The sequence below is a fragment of the Natator depressus genome, chromosome 4, assembly GCF_965152275.1.
Source record: "Natator depressus isolate rNatDep1 chromosome 4, rNatDep2.hap1, whole genome shotgun sequence".
Lineage (NCBI taxonomy): Eukaryota > Metazoa > Chordata > Testudines > Cheloniidae > Natator > Natator depressus.
This window is the reverse complement of record NC_134237.1, coordinates 18,692,953-18,706,734: the sequence shown is the minus strand read 5'-3', so window position 1 is coordinate 18,706,734 and position 13,782 is coordinate 18,692,953. Positions and strand designations below refer to the sequence as shown.

The 13,782-nt window shown below is 37.9% G+C and overlaps 1 protein-coding gene across 7 annotated transcripts in view; it reads left to right on the top strand.

The window, feature by feature from the left end:
* WDFY3 (WD repeat and FYVE domain containing 3) overlaps window positions 1–13,782 on the top strand; it is a 288,188-nt gene that overhangs the window by 86,959 nt on the left and 187,447 nt on the right. For all 7 annotated transcript variants that reach the window (XM_074950515.1, XM_074950519.1, XM_074950513.1 and 4 more), the window contains exon 3: window positions 6,957–7,167. In XM_074950515.1, the coding sequence (XP_074806616.1) occupies window positions 6,988–7,167 (180 nt within the window). In that variant the 5' untranslated portion in view covers window positions 6,957–6,987. The remainder of the gene's footprint in view (window positions 1–6,956; window positions 7,168–13,782) is intronic.

Below are 13,782 nucleotides of genomic sequence, written 5' to 3'. Positions count from 1 at the left end.
GATAACTCTGAAACTATAGAAAATGATGATGATCTTGAAGGTGGATAGTCTTCAGAATCCTGTATGTTGAGGATGGATATTCATAAACAAAATAAGTCAATGCAGTTATTTAATTATTCTAACCATATGGCTCATTTAGTGTTACTCATTGCATTCACTGACACTCAGTACTACTTTAAAGCTGAAATTTGTAAAAGGAAGATCTGCCTATTTCAGCTATTTATGTTTTATCATAACTGCATCTAAAATGATAGTACCATAAAATAACAACTATATTTTTTGCTCAAACGTGAGAATTCAGGAATAGTCCGGAAGGAAGACAGGCAGTCCTTAAGAAAGAAGTATGAAATAAAAAAGTTTACCAACCTGAAGATCCTGCATGTTCAGACACGTTCCTGTCATCATCTTCAACACAGCTTCCTCCTGAGAAGGAACACTTCTCATGATGTTTCATTCGGGCAACCAGGCCTTGCATTTCTTTGTTGCTCTGTTTGCATTTTGCACGCATGCCTGTCCTACCCACAGGTAGAGGAACTTCGTTAAAATATTCTCAAACTGGGTCTCTTTTACAGCCTGCTGGCATTATAGGTTTCCCTTCTCGTGAGAGAATGGTATGGTAGATCTCAAATCAATGAAGGCTACACTCAGAAAGACCTCTAGATTTCTGGAATATGCTGCTGAAGCAGTTTCACTTTTGTTTCTCCTGCCTGTCCCTCCCTTCTCCCATTTATCTCTAGACTTCTTCTCCTTGGCCAGATCTATTCCATCCCCAATAATCTTCTATGCATTGAACTTTTTGAAACTTTGCACTTTTAGAGAGATAAGGGATTGACTCTGTGTACACAAATTTACACAGCGACAGTAGGGTTGAGGTCTGTTATTTCTCACCTCTATATATTTATTTATTTATTTAAAAAACATTTTTGCTGTTAACAAGCATGTTTATCTCTGGAGAAGCAAATCCACAGTTTGAGAAATGCAAAACTAAGCATCTCTGATGGTATCTTCTAGACTGAGTCTGGATGCTAAATTGAGCTCTGTTGGAGCCAAGGTAGGAACATGGTCCCTTCACAAGGTAGACGAGACATTTGTGGGATACTTTTTGAATCTCTTTCCCTGCTGCTACTGCTGTCTCAGCTACTTGCTTGTTCTAGTCCCTTAAATCTGTGAGTGTCTGTCATTCTTAGGTATTTTTACAGTATTGTTTTTTCATTGGTCAGTTAGGTTTCAGTGTTCATGATGTTGGATTCCAACTGATCAATCAAAACTGTACTGTGGCATGAAATTCACACAGTGGAGGTATCATTCCTTAGCATGTTGGCCCTGCCCCGGAGACGAACTCTGGTAATTTGAGCTGAACCAGTACCTCTCATGATGAGAAATTAGGCTAAATAAAAGTTGGTTTCCTTAGTTTGTAGCAGATGATTTCTAAATCTTGCTCAGGAGCAACTAATTTTGCTGAGTAGTAAAGTTTTCAGACTGGTGAGGCAGCAGGAAAATCCAGTTGATACAGAAGTCTGCAGCATGTTTCTTCCGCAACACAGGGCCTTTATCACAAACACATTAAACCTCTCCTCTGCTCCCCACATTGGCTTCCCTTAGAATACTGAATCAAGTTCAAGGCCTTTGTCCTTGTCTCCATTTGTAAATAGATAAGTGAAAATATTCAGGACTAAAACGCTAACAGAAAAAAATCCCTGCTTCATAATTTATGCTTTGTAACTCTTAGTCTGTGCAGATTAGATATCTACTCAGTTTGATCAATTGACTTTTTTGGACATGAGTTTGGTTGCTTGTGTACATAATTGAACATCCACATGGTTCAATTTTGGAAGCTAGACCCAGGCTCTTAAAAATTTGCAACCAACATGTTTTGCCAAATGAAAGATTATGAAAATATGCCCTCAGTTGTAGAAGCACTTTGAGCTACATGGATGATGAGCCCTGTTTAAATGAGAAGTGTTACTGTTTTATCATTTCAAGGTGTGCCAACACTGAGATTTCTATATCAGATTCACTAATAACAATGAATGGTATTGTAAAAAGCAGTTACAGCCTTTTGAAAAACTGAAGGGCTTCCAGAAAGCCTGGTGATTATGTTTAGACCAAAGAAAAAGGTAAGAGCTAAATGTATATACTTAAAGTCTATAACTATATATAATTCCAGATTTTTTCATTAGTAACAAATATTTCATAATTCTTGCCAATTACTAGTAGTGTTTTTATAAATATTAACATTTTTAAATACTTCGACTCAGCCAAATAAAAAAAGGTATGTTTTTTTATCATCTAAAGTGAAATTTGCTTGGAAAGAAAACTGAGGCCTTAAAATTTGAAGATAGAAATTTAAGTGGAGTTTCTTTGGACCTGTGTAGCATTGTTACAAGAAATATGAATTTTTTTGCTCAACAAAAGTACCTTTTTAAAAATTAATCTTCATCACAAAAGCGCAAAAAAAAAGCGGGGGGCAATGTTCCCTCTAATTTTTGACAGGCCGTGTGTGCAAAAAAATTTCTTCTGTACAAATTTTTTAAGCAGAGTTCAAATTTGTGCGCCATGAGGAAAATGCGCCCAAGCGAGTAAAATGCTTATACATTTAAAAAGCTTTAATTGCAATTTGTGGTGGTGATAATTTTACACCATGTTGTTTTATAAATGTGTCATTTTTAAATACTTGGGAAATTTAACCTGTTTTCCCTTTCCCCCCCCTTGCCAGCTAGTAGAATCTGGCTGTGTTGATAGATGACGGGCGAAGAAAGTCAAAAGTCGCCCGTAAATGATATTTCAACCTGGCTCCAATGTAGTATTTCATTTTTTGTGCGCGTGGTGTTTAGGATCTGTGTGCATGCGAACAGCTTAGAGGGAACAGTGGCAGGGAGGTGGAGATTTATCACCCTTTGTAGGAATGCAAAATAAATACATAGAAGTGGTGGATGGAAGTCGCCAATGCATTTAAAAAAAAGTAATTAAATTTATACATGTCTGACACTAACTTTTAAAATATTCTATTATATATCAAGAGATTTGTTATAGAAAAGTGTGCACTGTTACAATTTTTAACTCCAAGTTCCTGTTTGGGGTAGAAATTGGTAGGTTTCTTTTACTGACTAGAACCATAAGATATTATCTGTCTGTCTGAAAAATGGGAGCCCTGCCAGAATGCAGGAGGAAAAAGTCTTTTTCTTTGTCTTAAAAATATAAATAAAATAAAATTAAGGTTTGTGTATACAATCAATGCCCAAGAATTAGTAAGTAGTGTGCCAGCAGATATTATGGAAAGAATGCTGCTGCTAATACGAAAAGAAGGTTGAAATTCTGTTTTAAAAGCTAAATTTAATAGCTTCCCTTTTTAAAGTGAAGATTTTATTTGATGTCTGAACACAAATCAACTTGTTTTTCAGTAACATTTTTATCTACAGAATTTTAATGACTGCCACAGCTGAAAGTCTGTAATTGCTTATTGTCATCTTTAGAGTGATATTTATGTTATGAGAAATGTGCTCTTCAGTCTTCATGGTATAAAGTGTGCTGTGCATGTACTTCAAGCATGGAGAAACACAGCATATTCATTTGTAAAATTCAGTTTAAAAAAGTTAATTTTAAAAAAAAATTCTCCTGATTTACAGCTTCACTGATGTGGTGGAGTCAATAATAGGTACTGCTTTTCGGTGTTGTGTCTAATGTTTCGGCACTGCCAGGTAATTTTAGGCCCTAGTTTTAGGAGATTTTTTAGAGTAGCTTTGAAAAGGCAATTATATTAACCTACCAGTAGTAAAACCTAAGATAAAAAGCATCCGTGTATTGCTCAACACTTCACCAAAAGTGGCTTTATATTGATTTCTAGGATACGCCAATAGGATTGGCTCCTACCACAGAGAAGTTTGGTGTTAGTACATGAGAGTAAGAAAGTGAAACAGACTATAAATGGAAGTAACAATAGCTACACTTTGTTTATTTGTTTATTTTTTATTGTTTGGGCTGAATGAAGGGCAAAACCTTAATGCTATAATTGATGAAAATGTATCTTAATTTTAATTCTCTAAGGTAGTATTAAAATGTATACATATATTACCAGGTATTTTTAATGAGGCAGTTCCCCTGTTACCTGTATGAGGTTATTAAAAGTTTAATAACATATGCTTATGGTCTTATTGCTCAGGACACGGGAGGATTTTACACCACTTTTTCTTTTTTTCCTCTTTTGTCCCCTTAGGCAAAATTCTTCATCAGTGTCATTTGTAGCCTTCCTCTTTCAGTGAATGGAAAACATTTCCCTGTAAAGTAGAATTGATTTCCTGTTAATTGTGTGGCCTGTGGTATCAATATTGGCGGCTGTTCCACATTATCACTAGTAATTCTATTTAAAAAAAAAAACAAAAACAAAAACTCACTGTACATGTTGACTGGCTTCTGGTAGAGTCTGTGTTTTGTAGATCTATTTTTTTCCTTCTAACCATATTTCCCTAAGCTCTTAATAGTATGTGTTCATGTATTTATAATTTGTTGGTCAAGATTTGAAGATATTGAGGTCAGATGAAATTTAAAAATAGCATTGCTAATATTGCCAACAATAAAGGCAGTTGTGCCTTTTGAAATATTTTAGCTTTTAGGATGGGGAGGGGGAAGGTTTTCTGAATTAGTTTATCAAGCAATATCTCTGTTTTTTGTAAAGTTTAGGGTGTTGTTTTTTTTAAAGTGAGTTATGAGATTGGGGTATAGGCCATTGTAAAAAGAGAAAATTTTAAAAAAAACCTATCTAAATATCTTTTCCTACCTTTTCTGACTCCTTCTAGGAAGAAGAGTGACTTTAGAGTGAATATAGAGTAATATGGTTATTTTATCAGCAAAGCTAAACTTTGAACATTGCCTTCCTTATATTGATAAGATAAAGTTTTTATTTGAAAACGTTTGAGGCATGTTGTTAAATATTTTTCAAAGTACTAAATGAAGATACAAACATATTGAAACAATAGCCAAACTTCATAGGTCCCTCTTTGAACACTTTCCAGTTCACAAATACTTTACAAGACAAAGAGGAAAACAGTAAAACAACTTTTCGTTCAAAGAGTCTTATTAAAATGGTTTCCATTTTAACCAAACCTCCATACTCTGATAGCTGTTTATATTTCTTCACTCCAGTATCTAATCTTAATCAAGACTTCTGATTAGCAAGATTTTTTTTTAATCAGCAGGTGAAATAAATAGGAAGGTGCAAGTCTTCCTGTTTTGCGTAGCATACTGTTGGGCTAGGTTTAACAAGGCAGTCTAGATGGCTTTTCTCCTGGTGTATGCTTAAAAAGGATGTGAAAGGCACTACTATCCACTAAGTCAATATGCAAAAGGCCCAAGGTTGCGTCCAAATCTGTCTTCCTCATAGCACTATTTTCCTCTGCTGTTATCCATCAGGCTTGACAGCCTGAAACTGATTTATTACTTTGTTCAGCGTTCCAAGTGTTCTCTGACTTAATTGAAAGCAAAGAATTTTTGATGGTTTTATTAAAATGAAATAAATGAGTTTTTCTGTTAAACTGTGAACATTTGGGCCAATTTCCCTTCTCAGTTTGAGGCAGACTACTCTACTCTATTTTGGTGTCTTTTGAGATTTCACATTACTGTACTAATGACAGTAACATAATTAAGTCATATTCAGGAGTTTGGGAATAGCTTTGGGACTTTGACTAACACTATTTCAATTTGAATAATACTATGTATGAATCACTCTGATTTAAGCTTTAATAAACTCAATTAATTTATAGACTTTTCTGTGGTTTTGTTATATCACGTCTTTTTCACATTCAGCGGGTCAATGAGACTCTCCGGCATGGTCTGACAACTGCTGACTTGTAGATTTGAAAGAAAAGGCTGATTTTTTTAAATTTGACTCCTTGTTTTTGTAAATTTTTTTATATTATCTATAGTGCTCCATGTCCACTGAATTATTTCATTTCATATTATAGTTTCCGTTCTCCATATCCACTGAAGGTAGGACAAGAAGTAATTGGCTTAATCAGGGAGATTTAGGTTAGATGTTGGGAAAAACATTCTAACTATAAGGATAATTAAGCACTGGAATAGGCTTCCATGGGAGGTTAGGAAATCCCTATCACTGGACATTTTTACAAACCGGTTAGATAAACTACTCCCAGGGATGGTCTGGGTATTCTTGGTCCTGCCTCAGCGCAAGGGGTTGGACTAGATAACCTCTCCAGGTCCCTTCCAGTTCTACATTTTTAGAATTCTGTGATTGTACAAAATTATTTACTAGCATCAGTCTTGGTCCATGCCTGATGTTTGGTCTCTTGCAGCTTGGCAGGATGTTGAGTAGGTCTGGCTTGACATGTAATAGAACTGTACAATTTTTCAAAGTGTCTGACTAGACTGTACATTAAGTATGTAAAATATATTAAGGTCCAGTTTATCAGAAGAATATATCAGCTTTTTCTTTTTCTGGATTAAAATCTTTTATCATAATCTTTTAAGAAGTGAAATACTAATAATACATTCCATTAGAATTATTTTCATATAGTAATGAATGAATTCACATTAGTCATGTGGTGTGGACATTTATTTTCTAGAACAAAATCTCAAATTAAAATCGACACTTGGCATACTGTATACTTGTAGGAGTAAAGTATTGGATTGTTCAGTAGCATTTTAAACTTGTAACATCTTCATTTCAAAAGAGCTTGTATTTTACAAACAGCAGTATTGAAATGCTATCAACTTGAAGCCTGAAACATAAAATCTAGTTTTCCCCATCTTGACACACACAATACCAGTTGCTATAGTACATGAAATTATATAGGCCTTTAAAAAAAAATCTAGCTACAGTATTTATGATTAAGTTGGGAGGGTGCATTTTTGAACTTGCTTTATTTATTTTTTTAAATGTGAAAAATATTTTTGTCATTATTGTATGAGTTTAACTCAAGTAGTTCATTTTCCTTTCTAAACAGGATAGAAAGAGATTTCCAGAATTCAGCAAAGATGAATATGGTCAAGAGAATCATGGGCCGGCCACGGCAGGAGGAGTGTAGCCCTCAGGATAATGCTCTAGGGTTGATGCACCTGCGCCGACTCTTCACAGAACTTTGTCATCCTCCTCGGCACATGACCCAGAAAGAACAGGAAGAAAAACTTTACATGATGTTGCCAGTGTTTAACAGGGTAAGCCAGGTGATCTGATGAGAGACTTCTCTGGTGCTGGCTAAGGTCTTGTCTACAGTGGAGGAGAGCGTGGAGTAGCTCATGTGCACTAACTACTCTGCAATAACTCGCTGCAAAGATAAATTCACACCCTATCTCACTCCACACTAATTTCCTTGTGTAGATAAGTCCTAAGAGTACTTATAATCTAAATTTGGTGGAGATTGTTTTCCTTTAGAATTGAAGGGATTGGGAATATACAGTGGAAACACAACAGAAATTATAAATTTTGTGTTGCCAACATTTTCCTTTTTTGATGTTAAAAGTAATGTTATGTTAGGAAATCTCTAAGGATGCACAGCAGCCTGAGGTTATGTTCCCTTTTATTAACTCTTCATTGTAAAGTAGGGATCTAAACTAGCTTCTAGATTGTCCCAGAACTATTTTGAAAATCGTGCTTTCACATGAGAGTTTGAGTCTGCATGTTCAAAAGCCCAGGTTATATTCAGACTCAGAAATGATTCACTTGATGCTGACACTTCTTTCAGTTGCCAGTGCCAGTTGTGATGCGACATTACACTGTAAAAACCCAAGTCCCCAGCCCAGAGAGGTTTTCTTTATAACCTTTTGTCTTTTGTCACTCAGTTATTGTGCTACTTTAATATAAGTAGTTCTTTTGAGGACTGTTTCAGGTACTTTGGAGGGCACCATGTATTTCTGAAGTATAGTACTACCTATCCACTAGAGAGAGATCTAGGAATGCAATTGTTTGGTTTTTTTGCAGGTATATGCTTGTATATACTATTGGGGAGGATTGGAAGCATCAGCAAATTGAAGATCAAACATTTCAATAAGCAAGCCTGAAAAGAAGAGTTATTTATCAAACTCAAAAAGATAAAATAACCTAAAATTGGCTTGTTAAAGGTTTTCATTTGTACAGTGTAATTAAACTGGTTACATGCTGTTTAGAATGACCAACCAATGTCAAAATACATCTTTAATGTAGTTTTCTAGGCAGTTCACACATTGGCACCACAGTTTGCTGCCATACAACACACTCTTCTTTCAGGAACAAAGGATTTGTAATATTGAATTGACCTATTAAGTAGCGTGATCAAGTAGATAGGTCTCCTGAGTCCCAATCTAGTTCCCCGGGTTCTATTCCCAGCTCTGCCACTGAACATGCTATGTGACCTTGGCCAAGTTCTCTCTTTGCCTCCATTTCACAGCCCACCTTTTATCTTGTTATAAGCCCTTTTTGGGCATGGACTGTGTGTTTAGAATACCCAACATAATGGAGCTTTGATCTTGGTTGGAGCTTTTAAGTGCTACTGTAATACTAATAAATCTGTGATCCATCAGTAGGTGATGCTTTAAAAAGTAAATAATATCTTATACACATGATGAATCACTTAGTTGTAAACATGTGAGGGAGAAAGTTCCTTCCTGATCCCTACAATAACTCGATTTGAGTACTGTGATGGTACGCTGTTTTATCTAGAAATTCTATTGCTGATTAAATTAACTGTTACTTTGTTTTAAAACCAACTACAATAATTGTGTGTAGACACAGACAGCAAGCTGTCTTCAGTGTCTCTACCCAGGACCTTGCAGACTTGAAGGAGAAAATTAACAAGATCCATCATTAGCTCCTTCTGCTTCTTGTCTCTGTTTCCTCATCTCTCCCTGTAATCATGTCTCCTTTACACTAGTCACTGACTCCAATCTCTTTGAAAGGAACGTGCTCTTAAAATCCATTTCAGTTTGGTTGCTGCCCTCTCCTCTCCCCAGAACCTCTGTTACTAATATCTCAAATGGTTCTCCCTGGCTAACTGTCTGGTCCTTGATTTTACCCTTATCCTCCTTGGCCTTTATTAGTGTTGATCACTTCCTTCTCTTGGACATCTCTTTTCCTTTGTTTTCATGGGCCTCTCCTTTCATGGTTCTCCGTTAATTCTTCTGACTGCTCTTTCAGCCTTATCTTTGATATGGCTCTTCTCCTTTTGTCTCTGTAGAAGGCTGAGTTCTGCCTATGTTCCCCTCACTTTTTCCTTTGATGACCTCATCTGCATCCACATTTTGTTACTTCTGTGCTGAAGACACATTCCTTTTCTTCTGTCTCATAAACTTATTGGTCTCATGTATCCGAGTTTTCAGCTTGTCATATTCTAGGGCATACTGCTGTGTAAATTCAGTCCAGCCATAACTGATCTCTAGAGACCTGCAAATCCATGGATATCTGTGGACCATTTTTTCAGATCGCGGATTGGGTGCAGGTACAAGTTTAGTATCTGCGCAGGGCTCTACTGAGCTCCCTATTTTTTCTTAAGCCCTTCTTATTTCCTTATTTCACCATTTTCTTGTGACATAATCATCCATTTTTTCTCTCAGATATTTTTAATCTGTCATCTTTGGAATCCTCTCTCCCAGTAGAAATACAAGCTATTGCCAAATGTTGTCACCTTTTATTTACAACCTCTCTAAAATCTGAATCTTCTCTGTCTTGATGAATAAAACACCTATCCATACTCCGTGATTTCCTGTATGTGGAATCATTGACAACCATTATCAGTCTTCTTCACGCCACCCAGAATGCCACAGCCAAAATGTGTTCGTGTAGGTCAACCAGACCATGTCACTTCATTTTTTTTTTTTAATCACTCTATTAGTTTTTCCCTTGCCTTCAAGAGCCTGCAAACCTCCAGGCTGGCCTGCAGCTTAAATCTGTCTACTGTTGTGTCTTCCCCCTCACCCCATGACTGCTGTTCCTCCCACAGTCTGTCAAGCCCCCCCACCTATCATTGTCCACGATACACTCTATGAAAAGGAAAGAGATTTACCTTTTAGCAGCATGAACAGGAATTAGAAGGTGACTCCCCTACAGAGGAAAAAGGTGGGCATTGGATCAGCTTCGTCTGTCTTAGAAGACACTATTCAATTTCATGAGCTTGTCAGCAGAATGGTAACAAAATTTAAATCTACCATCTGTTTCATTAGAAGAAGCACCTCATCTAGTCTTTTGATATTCTTTGTACTGTTTCTACCAACAAAGTATCCTTACCAATCTTGGAAGGTCTCTGGCAACCAGTGAAATCAGTATATAATAACCCATCATTTCAAAAAAAGCAGACAAATTATATCTAATTCCTTATAAGGGGTTCCTGTGTTTTCACGTGGATCCCACCTCCTAATTTCTTCGTTGTTTTTACTGCAGATGCCTCTGCAAGATCTGGGTATTTACACTCCACTTGTTTTACCAATAAAATAAAAACCAGCAGAATCTTATTAAAGGGGAAAAGGCAAAATGCCACATTTATTGTGAATACAGAAAGAATCATAGTAAACAGTTAGTTGTAGCTATAACATTCCATTCAATTACATATTTATTTATTCATTCATACACACACACACACACACACACACACACACACACACACACAGGTTCTGCAAGGTTGTTATCATAATTACCAGCCTTAGAGTTGCTCGTGCCAAGCCACTGCCCAGGTGGCCTGGACACAAGGAGGGAGCAGGGCCTCGTCAGATGCACATCTGACGCTCCTGGAAGTTGGTTTGCAGAATCAGACCCCAAAGTTCTCAGTTTTTAGAGTCCATTTTTATAGGAATTTATTCCTATGCCAGTCTATGGGAATTGCTTCATCGTGCTGTTGCTGAATCAATCAGCAGATGGCACATTCCTGATGGCTCCGTGTTGTTCTTTGGTTCTCCCATCCTTGAGGCTGTTGGGTGGATTCCAGTCTGCCCTCCGGGGGTCCTCTGGTTGTTTCCACTTGACACCTGCTTCGGCCGATGGACACTGGATTCTTAGGCTGGCACCTCCCTGATCATTCAGTTATTATCTGCACCAAGCATCCATCCATATACATCCTCTATCTCTATTTTAAATCACAATTGTTAACAAAGCAATATAGATACAACAAAAGGGCGGGGAGTCTCTGTGTGCTGTTTCTGTTACAAAGTATTGCTTTGAGAAAAGACTCTGTCTTAGGATGTACTAACACAATTAGCAGCTTGCAAGTTTCACACAGAGAGGGAGAGAAACAGTACCAAAAACCAAGAGACCTCTTAATTAATAATACCCTGGAATTTAAACTATGGGGAATCAAACTCATTTGTGTTTTTAATACAGAACTTCCTTAATATGATCTAACACACTCCTAATGACAGAGAAGGGGAAAAAATTGATTACTTGAGCAGGAAGCTGGGGTTTTGTTTTGTTTTTACTTCCTTGAGTATGAGGATTGCTAATTGTCAAGTGGTCATGGCTAGGTACCAATTTCATCTTGGGGATAAAATTTCACTTTTTATAAAGAATTTTCCTGAAGAGCATCAGAAGTTAGCTAATGTCCTTATTAAAGAGGGACAAAATGGGGTTAAACATGCTCTTAGACAAGCATCTTCGATGTCTCGGACACGGCTTCAAGATTAGTAGTCTCTTCTATAACTCCTTGAAGATGCATGTGGTTACGTTCTTTTTCTCTTCCCTTCTGAAGTGAAATCAGAAACTGAGCGTCTTTCATTTTAGAGAGACAGACTTTTCCATTCTGAAGTGAAGTTTTAGAGAAAATGAAAGAGGTGAGATCAACAGCAAGATCTATGGGTCTTGGACAGCCTTTTAGAAGAACTCCTACTTCTGCGTTTAGGTACCAAAGACATTTTCATCATGATCTTACTACACTCAAAGAAGATATCAGTATCAATAACGGGGATCGCAGCAGCATCCTTCACAGCAACCTCAGTATAGAAAACAATCAGGCAAATCTAAAATGAGACCCAAGAGCAAGTCTGCCTCTTGTTCCTTACTTACTGTTCAAACCTCTTGTTTGACATAGAGAGTGAGAGCCACAAACTAATACAGGACACTTGTCTACCCTTTGGAAGCAGTCTGTCCACTGTCACAGCAATTGCCAGAAGATCTTTATGGACAGATGGGTGTTGGATATAATAAAAGAGGGTTACACCATCCAGTTTCAGACCCTTCCTCCATAACAACCCCACTCTCCTCCCTTTTCAGAGAGTCTTCTCATGAGAGGGTTTTGAGAGCAGACATTCATTCTCTATTACTTTACGGAACAATAGAGGAAGTTCTAGAAAGTCTTAGTAATCAGGTCTTCTGTTACCATTATTTCCTTGTTACAAAGAAGGATGGAGGTTCCTGACAAATCCTTGATCTGTGAAAATTAAGCAAGTACATTTGAACCATTCCAGTTCAGGATGGTGACCCTTGTGACAATTATCACCTGTCTGGACCCTCACTCACCTATCTAGAGTCATTGGCCAACCAAATCTCAAGGATGCTTATTTCTATACTCACAGAAAATACTTGTAGATTTTCCTTGGGTTAAAAACATTTCCAGTACAGGCCCCTCCCTTCAGTCTTTCTACTGCACTCAGAGTTTTTACAAAATGTCTTTCTGTCATAGCTGCTTTCTTGAGAAGATGAGGGTTTTTTGTTTTCCCATAGGTAGCCTGTGAAAGCTCAAGAAGAGCTGAACAGAGTCATTCTTTACAGGACTTTATATAAGCTGTTTTTTTGTTTTTGTTTTTAATGTGAGTAACTGCAGAGTTAGCGCTGTTGCTGCTCAGCTATTATCTAGATCAGTGTTTCCCGAACTTGGGACATGGCTTGTTCAGGGAAAGCCCCTGGCAGGCCGGGCTTGTTTGTTTACCTGCCACGTCCGCAGGTTCGGCCGATCGCAGCTTCTACTGGCCGTGCTTTGCTGTGCCTGGCCAATGGGGGCTGCGGGAAGCGGTGGCCACTATGTCCCTCGACGCGCGCCGCTTCCCGCAGCCCCCATTGGCCGGGCACAGCAAAGCACGGCCAGTAGAAGCCGCGATCGGCCAAACCTGCGGACGCGGCAGGTAAACAAACGGGCCCGGCTCACCAGGGGCTTTTCCTGAACAAGCGGCATCCCAAGTTTGGGAAACACTGATCTAGATGGTTCAGACAGTGTATAGAAGAGAGATATAGAAATGTTTCATGGAACACATGCTACTAGAGCAATTGGTACTTATACAACATGTTTTAGACCTGTTCCTCAAATTGGGATTTGTAAAGTGGCCATCTGGAAGACACAGCTGTTAGGTCTGATGCCCGGTTTGGTAGGGCAGTTATCCAGTCTTCATTTAATTAGGACACAGTGTCGCACCATCTGTTTTTCTTATACTGCTGAACTAACTATTGCAAGAGTGGATATATGCAGAGGATCTATGAAGAAGAAGAAATGAAGGTTACTTACCTGTAGCTGGAGTTCTTTGAGGCGAACTCTGCGTATTCACACTTCCCTCTTTTCTTCTTGCCCGTGGACTCTTAGTTAATCTATGCTCTGCAGTAGCGGTATAAGGAACTGAGGTGGCAGTTGCTGGTACTGCTGCTTCTCCTTTTTATAGCCTCACCTTCAGAACGTACTTGAACATTAAGGGGAGGCATAAGTGGGGTGCATGGGTGCTCTAGCAGACACTACTTACAGAAGATTCCACTGTTCTGCTACACTGGTCAGTGCATGTCCCAAGAGTGTAAATATGAAGAGTCCATCTCAAAGAACTCCAGTGCCAGATAAATAGCCCTTGTTTTGGGCATCTGAATAAAACTTCATTTTCAAAAGTACTGAACACCCA